This window comes from Miscanthus floridulus, chromosome 4, assembly GCF_019320115.1.
Source record: "Miscanthus floridulus cultivar M001 chromosome 4, ASM1932011v1, whole genome shotgun sequence".
Classification (NCBI taxonomy): Eukaryota; Viridiplantae; Streptophyta; class Magnoliopsida; order Poales; family Poaceae; genus Miscanthus; species Miscanthus floridulus.
The window spans coordinates 20,200,115-20,216,309 of NC_089583.1; the positions used below are offsets into that span (position 1 = coordinate 20,200,115).

Consider the following 16,195-nt stretch of genomic DNA (forward strand, 5'->3'; position numbering starts at 1 on the left):
TTGCACTTGGCATACGCATATGTTGCAAGTGTATGTTTTAAATGTTTCAACTGTTTCGAACGTATGTTGCAAGTGTTTTATCTAAATGTTGTATATGTTGCAGTGGCCATACACACTTGTTGTATATGTATGTTCTAAATGTTTCATCTGTTTTAGATGTATGTTGTGGCAAATGCTTCATGTTGCAAGTGTTCCATCAACAGGCGTAGGAAGTGGGCGCAGGCGGAGATGGTCCCCGCGTACGCACGGGAAGCGAAGTGAGCATGGTGGGCCCAATGTGCATGTGTACCGCAGCAGCGGAGCCGTGCCGATAGGCGCAGCGGCAACAGCAGCACATGGCCAGGTGCACGGCGACGGCAGCAGCAGCAGCGCACGACCAGGTGCAGCAGTAGCATCATGTGTGTGGGCGGGTAGGAGTTGCAGGCATACGCATGGACGGCAACAGGCGCGGGCGCTAGAGCAGGGATCTAGGGGCTAAAGTTTAGTTCGTGTCACATAGGACGTTCAGATGCTAACTAGAAGGAGTTAACATGAACTAATTACAAAACTAATTGCACAGGAGTAGACTAATTAGCGAGACAAATTTGTTAAGCCTAATTAATCCATAATTCACAAATGGTTACTGTAGCACCACAATGTCAAATCATAGACTAATTAGACTTAATAGATTCGTCTCGTAAATTAGCCTCAGTCTGTGTAATTAGTTTTGTAATTAGCATATATTTAATACTCCTAATTAGTATCAAAGATTAGACGTGACAGGGCTAAACTTTTGCCAAAGGAAATAAACTTTTGCCTCGCAAATTAGCAATACTACATTTCGCTTTAATTTGTTCATTAAATAATCAAAAAATCAGTTTCCTTAAAATAACCACATAGTAAGAAGTCATGCATTTTCTAGATAGTGAACCTTGCACGGTTCGTCCCCAATCCACACCACAAATGTACGGTCTTTGCACTAGTAGAGAACAGACCTTTGATTTAAGGGCTAAACCAGACTCTAGTCCCGAGAAATATTGCGTCTGTGACTAGAGAGACCTTTAGTCTCGGTTGGTGGCTTCAACCGGGACTAAAGGTCCCTGCCCAACGGCTCCTGCGCGAGGCCGTTGTGGCAGGGGACCTTTAGTCCCGGTTGGAGCCACCAACCGAGACTAAAGGTCGACCTTTACTCCCGGTTGGTGGCTCCAACCGGGAGTAAATGTCTTGTCCTGGCTAGTGGCGTGGCCTGGGACTGGAAAGTGACCTTTAGCCCCGGTTGAATCCACCAACCGCGACTAAAGGTCCCCCCTATAAATCTTGCTGGCCGTCTTCTTCCTCCACGAGCCCGCCCGAGAGCTTAAGTTCAAATTTAAGCAGTGTTCTTGCTCTTTTTCCATCCATTCTTCGATTCCTCCATCGATTCTTCGGTTCTAAAGGTTACCAACTTCATACTCTCATGTTTCACCATTGTCTTATCTCATTTTGTTCACTATATATATATGGTTCTTTATTGTGGTTTTTTTTATTTGTAAGCAATTTGAGCTCAAAATCACTTCAAGCTTACATATTTACATGAAGAAAGGTTAAAGTAGCTATTAAAAACTAGTATTCACCGTTCATTTGTAGCATGCATAACACACTTCATTGTTTAGAGATATAGAGAATTTTAGAGTTTTTTTAATTTTATTTGTTTATAAAATGAGAAATTTATAGTGTATTAAAAAATAAGTATAGGGACTAGTGCCTCCGACTGCAAGGCCGTGCAATAGGAAGCAAATCCGTTCTCTTTTAACGATACGCCCAAATAGCCGGCCCTGACAGATTTGGTGGTTGAACGGCTGATCTGATGCAAGATGTAGTAGCCGCAGGGTTGGATTTAGCAGAAAACTACTAGCACGATTGGGAAAAATGAGACACTTGGACTTAGTAGCATGCAATGCAACTTTAATTACAGTGGGGGAGGCATGGTATTTTACTTTTTTTTCTACCACTTTTCATCCTTTTCTACGGCGTAATGCTAGCAGATGCGAGGTCCGGCAGAAGAGAAGAGCTTTGCTACGACCCGTACTTTCGACGACCACCATCAATTCGCGAACTCTTGAACGCGATGTTCAGCGCGGCACACATGCATGCATGATCGCCGGTTGAACAATGAACAGTGACCATACGAAAACGCGCACGTGCGCGCCGCGCGCCGGCGGCGGCGTCGGCGGTTGATCGAGTACCTACTAGTACCTGTTTTACTGTTTATTAAAAAAAACTAGTAGTACCTGTCATTAACGAACGAACCGGAAGGATGTTCCCGAGAAAGACAACACACGGCACCGGCATGCATCGGAATCGCTCTGGCCGCACGCCGCCGCACCCTTTGACGGCGAGCAGGAAGCAGTGAGCGCGCGCATGCATGCATGAAGACGGCCGGCCGGCCGGCGTACGTCCAGCGGATTGTTGGAGCACGAATTACGTACACGCGTTACTCCTAATTAATAACACAAGGCCACCGGCGGTTGTTCAAAAAAAAAAGACAAGAAGGTGATGAGAATCTGGATCGCATACCTCCGGTGATGCGCAGCGACCGGCCGCCCGATCGCCAGCAGATCCTAACTTCCCAAGGTAATCATCTACTTTCTGGATTGGGACTGTCCTAATTTTAACATCATAATGTACTTATTCGTACATCTTTTTTTTCCTTTTAAAATAACCATTTCAGAGTGTTGAGTGATTGATAAGTGCAATGGTCTCTACTATTCTCTACTAGTAGTAGACTTGATGGCTTTTAATTTTCGATAATGATACTCCGGATGGGATCGACCCGCCTACCCCCTCGCCTCGCGCCTCGTGCTACGCTCCCCCGCGCCTCACATCGCGACCGCGATCTGCATCCGCCTACCACGGCCACTGCCAAGGTCTGTGGGCCTTGAGCGATCTCCGCGCCACTGCGTTGCATCGAGCTCTGCGCCGACGTCGAGCTCCACGTCAACCAGCCTCGATTGAGTGGCAACAGGTAGATGAGCACATGTTGCAACCATATGTTTTATGAGTTCCAGATATATGTTGCATATGTTTCATCTTGATGTTGTAAAAGTAGGTCTAGTGTTGCAGATGTTCCAATGGCTATATACGTATGTTCTAAGTATATGTTTCAAATATTTCAGCTTTTTCAAATGTATGTTGCAAGTGTTTTATCCGGATGTTGTTGTATATGTTGCACTTGGCATACACGTATGTTGCAAGTGTATGTTTCAACTGTTTCGAACGTATGTTGCAGTGGTCATACACACTTGTTGTATGTGTATGTTCTAAATGTTTCATCTGTTTCAGATGTATGTTGCAGCAAATGCTTCATGTTGCAAGTGTTCCATTAACAGGCGTAGGAAGTGGGCGCAGGCGGAGATGGTCCCCGCGTGCACAAGGGAAGCAAAGTGAGCATGGTGGGCCCCACGTGCATGCGTACCGCAGCAGCAGAGCCGAGCCGATAGGTGCGGTGGTAGCAGCAGCGCACGGCCAGGTGCACGGCGACGACAGCAACAACAGCGCACCGCCAGGTGCAGCAGTAGCATCATGAGTGGGGGCAGGTAGGAGCTGTAGGCATACGCATGGACGGCAACAGGCGCGAGCGATAGAGCAGGGATCCAGGGGCTAAAATTTAGTCCGTGTCACATAGGACGTTCGGATGCTAACTAGAAGGAGTAAACATGAGCTAATTATAAAACTAATTGCACATGAGTAGACTAATTAACGAGACAAATTTGTTAAGCCTAATTAATCCATAATTCACAAATGTTTACTATAGCACCACATTATCAAATCATGGACTAATTAGACTTAATAGATTCATCTCGTAAATTAGCCTCAGTCTGTCTAATTAGTTTTACAATTAGCCTATGTTTAATACTCCTAATTAGTATCAAAGATTCGATGTGACAGGGCTAAACTTTTGCCTCACAAATTAGCAATACTACATTTCGCTTTAATTTGTTCATTAAATAATCAAAAAATCAGTTTCCTTAAAATAACCACATAGTAAGAAGTCATGCATTTTCTAGATAGTGAACCTTGCACGGTTCGCCCCCAATCCACACCACAAATGTACGGTCTTTGGTAGCTAGGGGGTGGCCACACTTATGTACGGAGTAGTTTTTTTTTTTAATTTTGAAGTGTTACGGAGTACTACAAGCAAGTACAAATTTCACAACCAAGGATAGCAGAGATTTTCCGTTAAGATTTTGTCTCGCAATGTCAATGGGGAATTCCCCGTCGGGGGTTACTGCTCCATCCCCGTCCCCGCGGGGGCAAATTTCCCCCGTCCCCGTCCCCGTGAAGGCCCACGGGGAGCACTTCTTCCCCATCCCCGTCCCCGCTCGGGAATTTAATCCTTGCGGGGATCCCCATCCCGCATCAACCCCTCCCCCTCCCCGCTCGCCCACGCAGTCCCATCCCCTCCCACGCGGTCTCTCCGTCCCCCCACTCTATCTCTCCCTCCCTCTCCCTCCAACCACGCTGGCGACCCTCCTTGCTCCCACCATGGTGGCGCCCCTCCTCCCTCTCCCTCCATCCATGGCGGCGCGGCTCGACCATAGCGGCGAGCGCGGCCCGTCTCACTCGGCAGCACGCGTGGGGGCGCGGATCCGCCCCACCTCCTCCCCGGCGGCGGATCTGGCCCCGACCCCGTCCCCGATGGCGAATCCGGCCCCCAGCCCCCCACCTCGTCCCCGGCGGCAGATCTGCCCCCCACCTCGTCCCTGGCGGAGATCCACCCCCACCTCGTCCCCAGCGGCGGATCCAGCCCCCACCTCGTCCCCGGTGGCGGATCCGGCCCCCTGTTCGTCCCCGACGGCGGATCCGGCATCCTCCTCCCCAGAGCTGAGGCTGCCGCCGTCGCCCGTGCTCTCCCTCTGCTCCGCCCTCTCCTCTCCTCCTCTGCTCCACCTCCACAGAGCGCCGTCGAGCTCCCTCTCTCTCTCTCTCTGCTTCCCCTTCTCCCTCTCTACTCCACGCTCACCGCCGCCCACCGCTCTACTCCGCCGTTCTCCCTCAGCTCTGCTCCTCCCCGTGGCCGCCTGAAAGGGAGAGGGCGAGACAGAGACGGAGGCTGGTGGTGGTGCTGTGTCGGCGCGTCGGTGGAGTGTGTGTCTGGTGCGGCCGTGCGGGAGGTGAGAAGTGAGAATCTAGGGTTAGCCGTAGTATATATATTCGGCTGCGTTGGGCCTTTAGGTGGGCTTTGCGTGCGCACCTGCGTAGCAGCTTAGCGGGCCGGGGATACGGGGAACGGGGACGGGGGACACCAAACCATCCCCGTCCCCGTCAGACCCGACGGGGACCAATTTCCTACCATTTAAATCCCCATGGGGATGAATTTAGCCCCATCCCCGTCCCCTAATAGGGGAATTCCCCATGGGGAATCGGGGATCGGGTCCCCGTTGACATCTTTAATTTTGTCACACCCATGGCCACCAGAGTTGAGCTATCCCATGGACATACGTGTGCAATCGTCACAACGAGAACATGTTCGGGGATATAACTTGCTGTAGAAGGAAGAGGTCTCCGTGTGCCCTGTTCAGAGTTTAACACGAATTAAGACTTGTCTTCCTCAGATACAAGTTCTCGTGGGCACGACACTGCCCACTGATTCTCCGTCCTCTACTTCATTCGCCCTGGTGTGTGACACCTTTTTCATAAAATGTAGATGATGTTGATAAGTTGGACCCATGCATGGACTTGGGTTGAGTGAGTGAATGCAACGGTCTCCACTACTATATCCGTTCTAAACCATAAGTCTTCTGGTACTACATAGTAAAAGCTATTTATCTAAAAAAAGGTAGAAACACTTACAATTTGAAATGGATCGGAGGGTGGAGTCAATTATTTTAATGTTTGCTTCACAAAGTAGCAACAAGATTCCCACCCGTGTTTTTTTTATCTTTATTTACCTTTTTTCTGATTATAGCCTCACTAGATACAATCTTTTATTTTTTTTTCCTACTTTATCATATAAACTTAAATTATCCAGCTGCGTTCATTTAAAGAACTCACAATGTAGTTTTTGGCCCTTAAGGGCATATATGCTTTCCTACTATGCATCGTTGGATCATGTCCATGGAGATATGTGCACACAACTTCATATATATACACCCAACGGTGCACGTCAGAAAAGCACATGCCTTTAAGGGCAGATTTTTTTACTGTGCACGCTAGTTCCCTCATGTCAGCTTGAACAACCCATACATAGTTTTCCTTTTTTATGACGGATTGAGTGCAGATGGTTGATGATGTTGAGTACCATAACATGGCTACTTAACATTCCTAAGAAGACTACTCTGTTTCATCCTTTGGATACATATTTATCAAGGTAAAGTTTTTGAAATTTGAGAGCTTTATTCCTACTAAGTTCCCCAAATTAATTCTTAGTGCAAGGAAAATAGACCATTGGTCCATTTACTTTGGATTTTGGTGTTTGATGACCAACACAACCAAATTGGACTAATGAACTTACAAGTGATTGTTTTGTAGTTCAATAGGATGCAAAACGTGACTTGGACGAAGGCGAAGTGATGATCCGATGATCAACACCATAAGCAAGACCCTTGGAGCACAAGAGAAAACCCAAGATATCAAGCAAAGTCCAAGCATGAAGATAGGAACCAAGCCGTATGCAAGATCGTGAAGAAACGAGCTCACAGAAGTGACCGGACGCTGGACCGGACGCTGGAAGAAAGTGATCGGACGCTCCGATCAAGAGGCTTAGCAACAGGCGCGACCGGACGCAGGACAGTAGAGTCTGGTCGAGTACAGAGAGGTTCTAGAGCGGCGAAACTGCGTCCGGACGCGTCCGGTGGCAGGTGACCGGACGCTGGCAGCGTCCGATCAGTTGTTTGCGGCTCCAACGGTTGGGACGACCGGACGCGTTCGATCAGGACGACTCCAGCATCCGGTCAGTAGCAGAAAAGCAGGATTTCGTCCCCAACGGCTACTTTCTCAGTGGGGCTTATAAATACAACCCCCAACCGGCCATTTGGCAAGTGTGGAGCTAAGAAAACATACCAAGGGTGTTAATACACTATTTTAGTGATCTCCACTTGCATAGTGCTTAGTGATTCATTAGGTGATTAGCGTACGTGCTTTGCGAAGTGCTTAGGCTGATTAGACCACCGCTTATGCGCTTGCTCTAGGTGTAGGCCTAGTGTTTAGTGAGGTTTGCATACCTCTTACCACTCGGTGCTTGCGCGCACCATTGTTGTACATCGGAGGGGCTTGTAGTCTTACGAGATCACACCAACTGCGTTTGTGGTGTGGCCGCCACCGTGTACTAGAGGGAACAAGGCCCGCGGCATTTCGGCCGAAAGCTTGATAGTGAAGACGTCGGGGAGCATCCAGGAGAGGCTTGCCGGAAGGCACGTCGGAGACCCACTTGCGCGTGGGGAAGGCCCGAGGCTATCCACGGAGTTACCCGGCCGGGAGCTTGGCCTTTGCGAGGGATACCTTACGGGGGGCTCCAACGAGGACTAGGGGGAAGCTTGTGCGCTTCTCGATACCTCGGTAAAAATACTGGAGTCGTCGATGGGAGTTTGCATATCTCTACCTTGCTCTTTAGCTTCCGCATTTACATTAATTGTATTACTCCTTTTGCGGTAGAGATAGCAACACACTAGCGAAACCGTAGTTGCACATTTAGATAGTTTATCTTTTGTATAGGTTTTGCTAAGGTTAGAAAAAGAGGCCATACTTAAGAAGTAGTTTTTTAAGTTGTCTAATTCACCCCCCCCTCTTAGGCGTCACAGTCCCTTCAATTGGTATCAGAGCCGGTTGGCTCAATTTGGACCTTTGGCTTAACCACCGTTGAGCCGACGCTACTTAGAGTGGTTGGGATGGATACCTCTAGGCCTCCGCACTTTGACGGCACTAACTTCCCCTATTATAAAGCTAGAATGACTTGCTACCTTGAGGCGGTTGATTTGGGAGTTTGGAGAGTCACTCGTGACGGGATGAAACCCATTAAGAATCCTGATAAACCCACAAAGAGTGACGAAAAGGAAATACATTTCAATGCTAGAGCTAAAAATTGCTTGTTCGAATCTTTTAGCACGGATATTTTTAACCAAGTGTTCACTTTAAATACGGCACATGAAATTTGGTTAAAACTCCAAGAGCTCCATGATGGCACAAGTATTGTCCGTGAGCAAAAGCATTGCCTAGCTCAACAAAGTTATGATTCTTTTGAAATGAATGATGATGAGCTTGTTCGTGATATGTATTCTCGTTTAAATCTAATAATCAATGAGCTCAATTCTATAGGATTAACAAAGCTAGGTGATGTGGACACCGTGAGGAAGATCATCTCGTACTACCACAAAAGAAATATGCAAGCATCATCACCATCCTTCACAACATAGAGAACTTGAGTACCATGACCCCAACCATAGTCATTGGCAAGATAGTGGCATTTGAAATGTCAAGCAAAATGGGTCAAGAAGAAGCCTCTTCATCAAGCAAAGGCAAAGCTCTCGCATGTACTGAGAAAAAGAAGATGAAGGACAAGCAAGTTGAGACAAGCTCAAGCTCAAGCTCCTCAAGTGAAGATAAGGATGATGATGATGATGAATCAAGTGATGATGATCAATCTTCCTCCTCCACCTCCGACCTTGATGAAGAATCAATCAAACTAATCAACAAGGTGGAGAAGATGATCCAAAGTCTCAATGTCAAGGGTGTGCCCATCCAAATCCAAGATCTCATTTTCACCAATCAAAGAAATGAGTAAAGAAAGAGAGGATGCTATGGATGAAACGAGTTGGGGCACTTTATGGAAGTTTGTCCAAACAAGCCCACACCCAAGACAAAGAAGAAGGCATGCAAGAACCAAGCTCTCACCTCAATAAGATCATGGGATGATTCTTCAAGTGAAGAAGAACACCATCACAAGAGGCGAGGCTGCAAACACTCATCATCAAGCTCTTCACGTGTGTGCCTTATGGCACGAGGTAACGAAAGCTCTTCCTCCAGTGAGAGTGATAGTGATGATGATTTGCCTTCTTATGATAAAATTGTGCAACAAAATCTTAAATATGCTAAAGTTTGCACTAATCAACAAAAGAAGCTCAAAAGTTTAAAAGAAAAGCTAGATAGTTCACAAGAAGCATACAAAACTTTGCTTGAATAATATGAGAACTTTGCTAATCTCAATGTTGAACTATCTACTAAAATTGAGCAACTTAAGGCTAGTGCAACAACAAATGAATGCACAATCAATGATGAGCAACTTGTAAAGAAAAATAAAAAAATAAAGGAAAAGTTAGCTAGCTCACAAGAGGCTTATAAAAGTTTGCTTGCAAAAATAGAAACCATGTGCAAACATTGTGATGAGCTAACTAATAAAGTTTCTAATCTTGAAGCCGTTAGTACAACCCCCACCAAGGCATATAAAAAGAAAAGTTCTATCTTTAACATGTCTAAAAAAGATGCCTCTACTTCTTGTAATGATTTATGTTTAGACTCACCTTTGTGCAACCAAGTTTGTGTTGAGAAAGTTGTTGTAGATACATGCACACAAGAGGTTGCAAAGGAGAATGAGCAACTCAAGCAAGAAGTAGCTCGCCTCACCAAGGACTTGACTCAAGTGAAAGGCAAGGCGAAGCAAACCCAACTTCATCAAGATAACACCGTCAAGGGAGTGAAGAAGCTTGATGAAGGACAAACCATGGTTTGCTATGTGTGCCACAAGGAAGGTCACAAGTCCTATGAGTGCAAGGTGAAGAATGGGGGAGGAGCAAAGAAGAAAGAGAAAAACAAAAAACAAACAAGCAAGCTCTCCAACACCTACACCAACAAGGTGGACAAGAAGGCCTCCACACCTTATCTCTTAAAGAAGAAGAATGACAAGGTGGTGGCCATCAAGGTGAACAAGCAAGCCAATAATGGGGTCAAACGCTTTTGGGTGCCAAAGGAAATTATTTCCAACATGAAGAGCACCAAGAAGGTTTGGATCCCGAAAGAGAAGTGAGAAGTCCGATGGACGACGGGGAATTTGGAGACTTGGTAAAGTATGGATGCATTTCATGGAGTGCATCATTATGGACAAAATTATTACCAAGTGGGTTAGTGAAAACTATGGACCCAAATTCCCCTTCCCATATTAGGTAACTAGATTCAATTTACTTCAATTAGTATTAGATTTAAATTTTCCTACAATTGGTATCTTTTAGCATCTAGTTACCCTTCATGCCTAGGTTTGCATTTGCATGCTTATATCTTTTGGCATGCATACACTAGGTATATCTTATGGTAGGCTTGCTCGGTTTCATTCTTAACAATTGGAGCAAACCTACATAGTTTAAAATTAGAAGCACGACACATAGCTTGTCCTTCAATTGTTCATCTAATATGTGCCAAAGTCTAAATTGTAGATAATTTCCTCCGAATATCATCTTTGAAAATTGATTCTCACATTCATGAGATGTCATCTTTCAAGTGATATTTTTTATTTTAAAATCAATGTGCATGATCCCTACAAGTATTCCACACTTGTCTATGCACAAATTTAGGGGGAGGTTAATCTACAAGTTTGATGCTTTGAGACTAATACCCTTTCAAGTTTATCATGTGTGTAGTAGTCTCATTGCAAGGAAAATGGAGTCCCCGGAGTTAAGCATCACACTTCAAATATTCACCACTCATTGCAAGTTGTAGAAATCAATTTGGTTTCCACATGTGGTATTTCTAAACCAATATCATCATGCTGATTTCATTTTGATATTTATATGCTTTCTCCATGCATTATATAGATTAAATTCCCTTGAGCAATAACTTGCTAATTAGGCATATACTTTGCTTTCTATCACATATATGCATACTTTTAGGGGGAGCTTAATCTATATAATGTGAGAGTCAAATTTTGTGTCCTATTCCACTCTACACATAAAGGCTCACAAAGTTTGACCCTTACTTGTGCTACTAATGTCTTCCTTTTCGGTGTTTGATTCCAAAGGGAGAGAATTTAGAGGACCAAAAGCAAGCATTAATAATTTACAAGTGGTAATGGTCCAAGAAAGGGAGGATAGTGGATTATGGATTGCCTATGTAATGGGGAGAATATGTAGGAAGCAAGGCGTTAATCCATAATGCCACATGGGGACATTTCCAAGGGCAAGATAAGTTTTTATGTAGTATCTTTTAGTTTTACAAGTAGTATCTTTTAGCATCACATAATCGTGCCCCTTGCATTGCATCCTAGCAAGTAGGTAGTTTTTTTTAAAATTTCAAAATTTTCTATTATTTGCTTGCTTTGATCATGTTGTCATCAATCACCAAAAAGGGAGAGATTGTAAGGAAAATGGACCATTGGCCTATTTACTTTGGATTTTGGTGTTTGATGACCAACACAACCAAATTGGACTAATGAACTTGCAAGTGACACTACTACACAAACTTTACTAGAGGCGGGCATTTTCGGTTTTCCGCGGCAGGCAAAGCCGTCCGCCGCGGCCTAGAGGCCACGGTAAATCGTGGCTTAACCGCGGCGGACGGCCTTGCCCGCCGTGGTTAACCGATTTACCGCGGCGGGCGGTGTAACGTGCCCGCCGCGGTAAATATACTTTTACCACGGCGGGCACGTTAGGATGCCCGTTGCGGTTAATCATTTAAAAAAACAAAAAAAAACCAGGAGCCTGCCGGCGAGCCCACCGGCAACGGATACGGGCTTCCCACGGCTGCAGATCCGTGACGCTTGGGGAGGGAGAAGAGGAGCAGCCGACCGGGCCCCAGCGTCTCGGGACCGTGGTGGAGGTCCTGGCATCGTGGCCGTGGTGGATCCCGACGTCGTGGCCGTAGTGGAGGGAGGCCGCCGCGCCGAACCGTCCTCGCCCGCCACGGCGGGATCCGATCACCGCGCGCCGCCACCGGCCAGAGCTGCCTCGGGACGCCGTCACCGGCCGGATCCGGTCACCGTGCGCCACCACCGGCCAGATCCGCCTCAGGACGGGCTCATCGTTGCCGTCCCACGATCCATGGAGGAGGAAGTCGCCGCCATCAGATCTGGAGAGAGGAAGAGGGAGGAGTGAGGGAGATGGAGAGAGGAAGAGGGAGATGAACTCACCTACCTTGGATCGACGTCCTCCGCGCCAATGGCCCAGCGGATCCGAAACCCTAGCCCCGCGCCATCGACCCGCATGCCGTCGTCCCACATGCGCCGTCTCCCTGCGCGCCGCCGTTGCTCCGCACGTGCCATCGCCCAGCGCGCCGCCGTTGCCCCGCGCGCGCCATCGCCCAGTGCGCCGCCACATGTGCCACCTCTTGTCATATTGTCACGCGCCGCGCTTCGCCTCGTGACGTGGAGAGCAGGGAGGGAGGCGTGGAGGGGTAGAATGAGATGAGAGCCTCGCGACATAGAGAGTCGGGAGGCGGAGAGAGAGAGGGAGTCGGGGAGGGGAGGGAGTCACGGCGCAGAGAGTGAGATGAGAGAGGGAGGCATGGCTGCTGGGAGTGCGAGTGAAACCCTAGTCTATGTATATATATGACGACGGAAATAGTGGGCCTCGCTTTGGGCCTATTGGGCCTCCGATTTTCCATGGCGGGCCTTAAACGATGCCCGCCGCGGTAAATCGATTTCCTGCGGCGGGCAAGTAAGGTGGCCCGCCGCTGTAAACCCTTTTCCCGCAGCGGGCGCCTAGGTGGCCGGCCACCGGTTAACCGTGGCGGGCAAAAGAGGTGCCCGCCACGGAGCCCATTTTGGCCACGCTGCGCAAATTGATTCCTGTAGTAGTGTGATTGTTTTGTAGTTCAACAGGATGCAAGACGTGACTTGGACGAAGGCGAAGTAATGATCCAATGATCAACACCATAAGCAAGACCCTAGGAGCACAAGAGAAAACCTAAGATATCAAGCAAAGTTCAAGCATGAAGATAGGAACCAAGCCGTACGCAAGATCGCGAAGAAACGAGCTCATAGAACTGACCGGACACTGGACCGGACGCTGGAAGAAAGTGACCGGACGCTCCGATCAAGAGGCTCGGCAACAGGCGTGACCGAACGCTGGCGGCAGATCGACCGGACGCAGGACAACAGAGTCCGGTCGAGTACAGAGAGGTTCCAGAGCGGCGAAACTACGACCGGACGCGTCCGGTGGTAGGTGACCGGACGCTGGCAGCGTCTGATTAGTTGTTCGCGGCTCCAACGGTCGGGACGATCGGACGCGTTCGATCAGGACGACTCCAGCATTCGGTCAGTAGCAGAAAAGCGGGATTTCATCCCCAACGGCTACTTTCTCAGTGGGGCTTATAAATACAACCCCCAACCGGCCATTTGGCAAGTGTGGAGCTGAGGAAACATACCAAAGGTGTTGATACACCATTTTAGTGATCTCCACTTGCATAGTGCTTAGTGATTCATTAGGTGATTAGCGTACGTGCTTTGCGAAGTGCTTAGGTTGATTAGACCACCGCTTATGCGCTTGCTCTAGGTTTAGGCCTAGTGTTTAGTGATGTTTGCATACCTCTTACCACTTGGTGCTTGCGCGCACCATTGTTGTACATCGGAGGGGCTTGTAGTCTTGCGAGATCACACCAACCGCGTTTGTGGTGTGGCCACCACCGTGTACCGGAGGGAACAAGGCCCGCGGCGTTTCGGCCGGAAGCTTGATATTGAAGACGGCGGGGAGCATTCGGGAGAGGCTTGCCGGAAGGCACGTCGGAGACCCACTTGTGTGTGGGGAAGGCCCGAGGCTATCCACGGAGTTACCCGACCGGGAGCTTGGCCTTTGCGAGGGATACCTTGCGAGGGGCTCCAACAAGGACTAGGGGGAAGCATGCGCGCTTCTCGATACCTCGGTAAAAATACCGGAGTCGTTGATGGGAGTTTGCATATCTCTACCTTGCTCTTTAGCTTCCGCATTTATATTAATTGTATTACTCCTTTTGCGGTAGAGATAGCAACACACTAGCAAAACCGTAGTTGCACATTTAGATAGTTTATCTTTTGTATAGGTTTTGCTAAGGTTATAAAAAGAGGTCATAGTTTAGAGTTAGTTTTTTAAGTTGCCTAATTCAGCCCCCCTCTTAGGCGTCACGGTCCCCTTCAATTAGCAGAAAAGCCTATGTTATTATAACACTCAACTATGACTGAGTCTATTTTTCAGCCTTGGATCATGAAACCATTCATTTTTCAAAATCAACTATCAATACCGTTCACTTTTCGACTTGACTCAAAAGAGAAAACCTTATATTATAACACTCAACTATGTCTGAGTCTATTTTTCAGTCTGGAATCGTGAAACCATTCATTTCAAACCTTAACTATCAATACCATTCACTTTTCAACTTGACTCAAATTTAGAGTTCCTTTGCGTAGCATGACATCGACACGGAGACATGATAGACAACTAAATACTATTTGAAGTATTAAATTTATAAATAGATTTAAAATTTGGAAACTATTTTAAGTGAAGTACAATACATAATATGACTGCCCTATAGATAGTACAGTCATTCAAACAAAACTAAACCTTTTTCCATCGATCAAATTACACTCCATACTAGATTGATTTTAGTAATGTAAAATTAATAAGGTGAGTTGATGTTCAAACGATGAGATGGTTCAAATAAAATACACAACACACAAGATCGAGCCTAGCCAGCAGCACACAGATCAGCAACACATGCACCTGATACGTGGTGAGAATGTACACGCAACATGAGACTATTTCTTTGAAAGGCTGCAGCTACGTACAGTACACTACTACAAAACTAGGAATCACCGCCAATTCCAAAAGCACCTTCACTGCTGGATTTGGAACCGGCACTGCGTCATCTGCATTGAAGGTCAGAGGTTATCACTGTTAATTGGGCTTTCAACCAACAGTGATGAAGATTTCCAAAAAAACTCAGAGCACCCTGTCGTGGCTCCCCACCGACGGGCTCGCCGTGCCGTGCGGCCACAGTCGACGCACCACCAGGCCCCACTGCTGCCTTCACCCTAGGCGCCGCCGCTATAGGCCTATAGCTCCACATGTCTGCTGGCACTGCCAACCCACACAGCCAGGCCTGGAGCCCCACACGGATCGATGGGCTTTGCCGCCGCTGCCCGGCCGCCGGGCTCGCAGCGCTGCTCCTGCACAACCGCAGCCGATGCACCACCGAGCCAACCATTGCCCTGTCAGGAAACTGAAGGCCGCTCCTGTAGCTGATCCCGACAATAGGAGAGAAGGCCGGTTCAGAGCGTGGCTGGAGGTTGTTCAGGCGGTTAAGGTGGTGCGCCTGTTTGGTGGGCCCAATGCCATGTAATAGTATAAGTACTCGATTCAGGAACTGAGAGAGGCAACAATTGTGCCCTTATTTAGTTCCAGGAAGTTGGAATTTGGGGCTACTGTAGCACCTTCGTTTTTATTTGGCAATTAGTGTTCAAACATGGACTAATTAGGCTCAAAACGTTCGTCTCGCAATTTCCCATCAAACTATGCAATTAGTTTTTTTTTCATCTACATTTAATGCTCCATGCATGGGCCGCAAACATTCGATGTGACAGGTACTGTAGCACTTTTTTGGAATTTGGGGTCCACTAAACAAGGGCTGTAACCGAATTCTGTTTCTCGCTATTGAGTCCTGTCCTCTGTCCATCTGTTTCCCATTCTGAATTTGCTGTTCCTGCTCTTTCTCCTCTGAATCTTCTGATTTTCCCCAATTCTCTTCAGTTATCGTCAGGGTTCATCTTGAACCCTGACATGCCCTCGCCCCACACGCACTGCTGCAGCAGCCCGGTGCAGCCCCACACATGTCACCATCACTGCCCCGTGCGGTCAGGCCTGGAGCCCCGAGTGTGGCCGGGCTTTGCCGCTGCCACCCCGCGCTACCGGGCCCGCCCGCACTAATGAGCTCGCAGTCGCTGTGCGCCTATGCCCTGTTCCATGATGTGCCGCAGTGGCCATCGTGCCCTTCGATTCTTTACCACCGAGCAGTGCTAGAGAGAAAGGCAGACGAAGGGAGTGAGGAAAAGATCTTGGAGAAGAGAGGATGCGAATGCGTCGGTGGACTTAGTCAGAATTAAATGGGTTGCGGACGAAAACATACGCACTCAACAGAAATTAAATGAAATTCTAGATCTAGAGCACTGAGCACGTAACACTGTCGGTTTTTAACCACAACCGGCAGTGATACTAACTGTGAGTTTCGAAGCAAGTAGTTATATCGCTACCGGTTTTGAAATTGCCGGCAGTAGTGTCCCTTTATGTAG

General features: G+C 47.6%; 1 protein-coding gene across 1 annotated transcript; it reads right to left on the reverse strand.

Annotated features, from left to right (window-relative positions):
• Positions 1 to 4,577: 4,577 nt before the first annotated feature.
• Positions 4,578 to 12,157, reverse strand: LOC136548195 (dirigent protein 10-like). The gene is made up of 3 exons (XM_066539803.1): positions 12,072 to 12,157; positions 11,748 to 12,006; positions 4,578 to 5,039 (listed from the first exon to the last, which is right to left on the reverse strand). The coding sequence occupies exons 1-3, from the start codon at positions 12,155 to 12,157 to the stop codon at positions 4,578 to 4,580; spliced, it is 807 nt and encodes a 268-aa protein (XP_066395900.1).
• Positions 12,158 to 16,195: the final 4,038 nt, after the last annotated feature.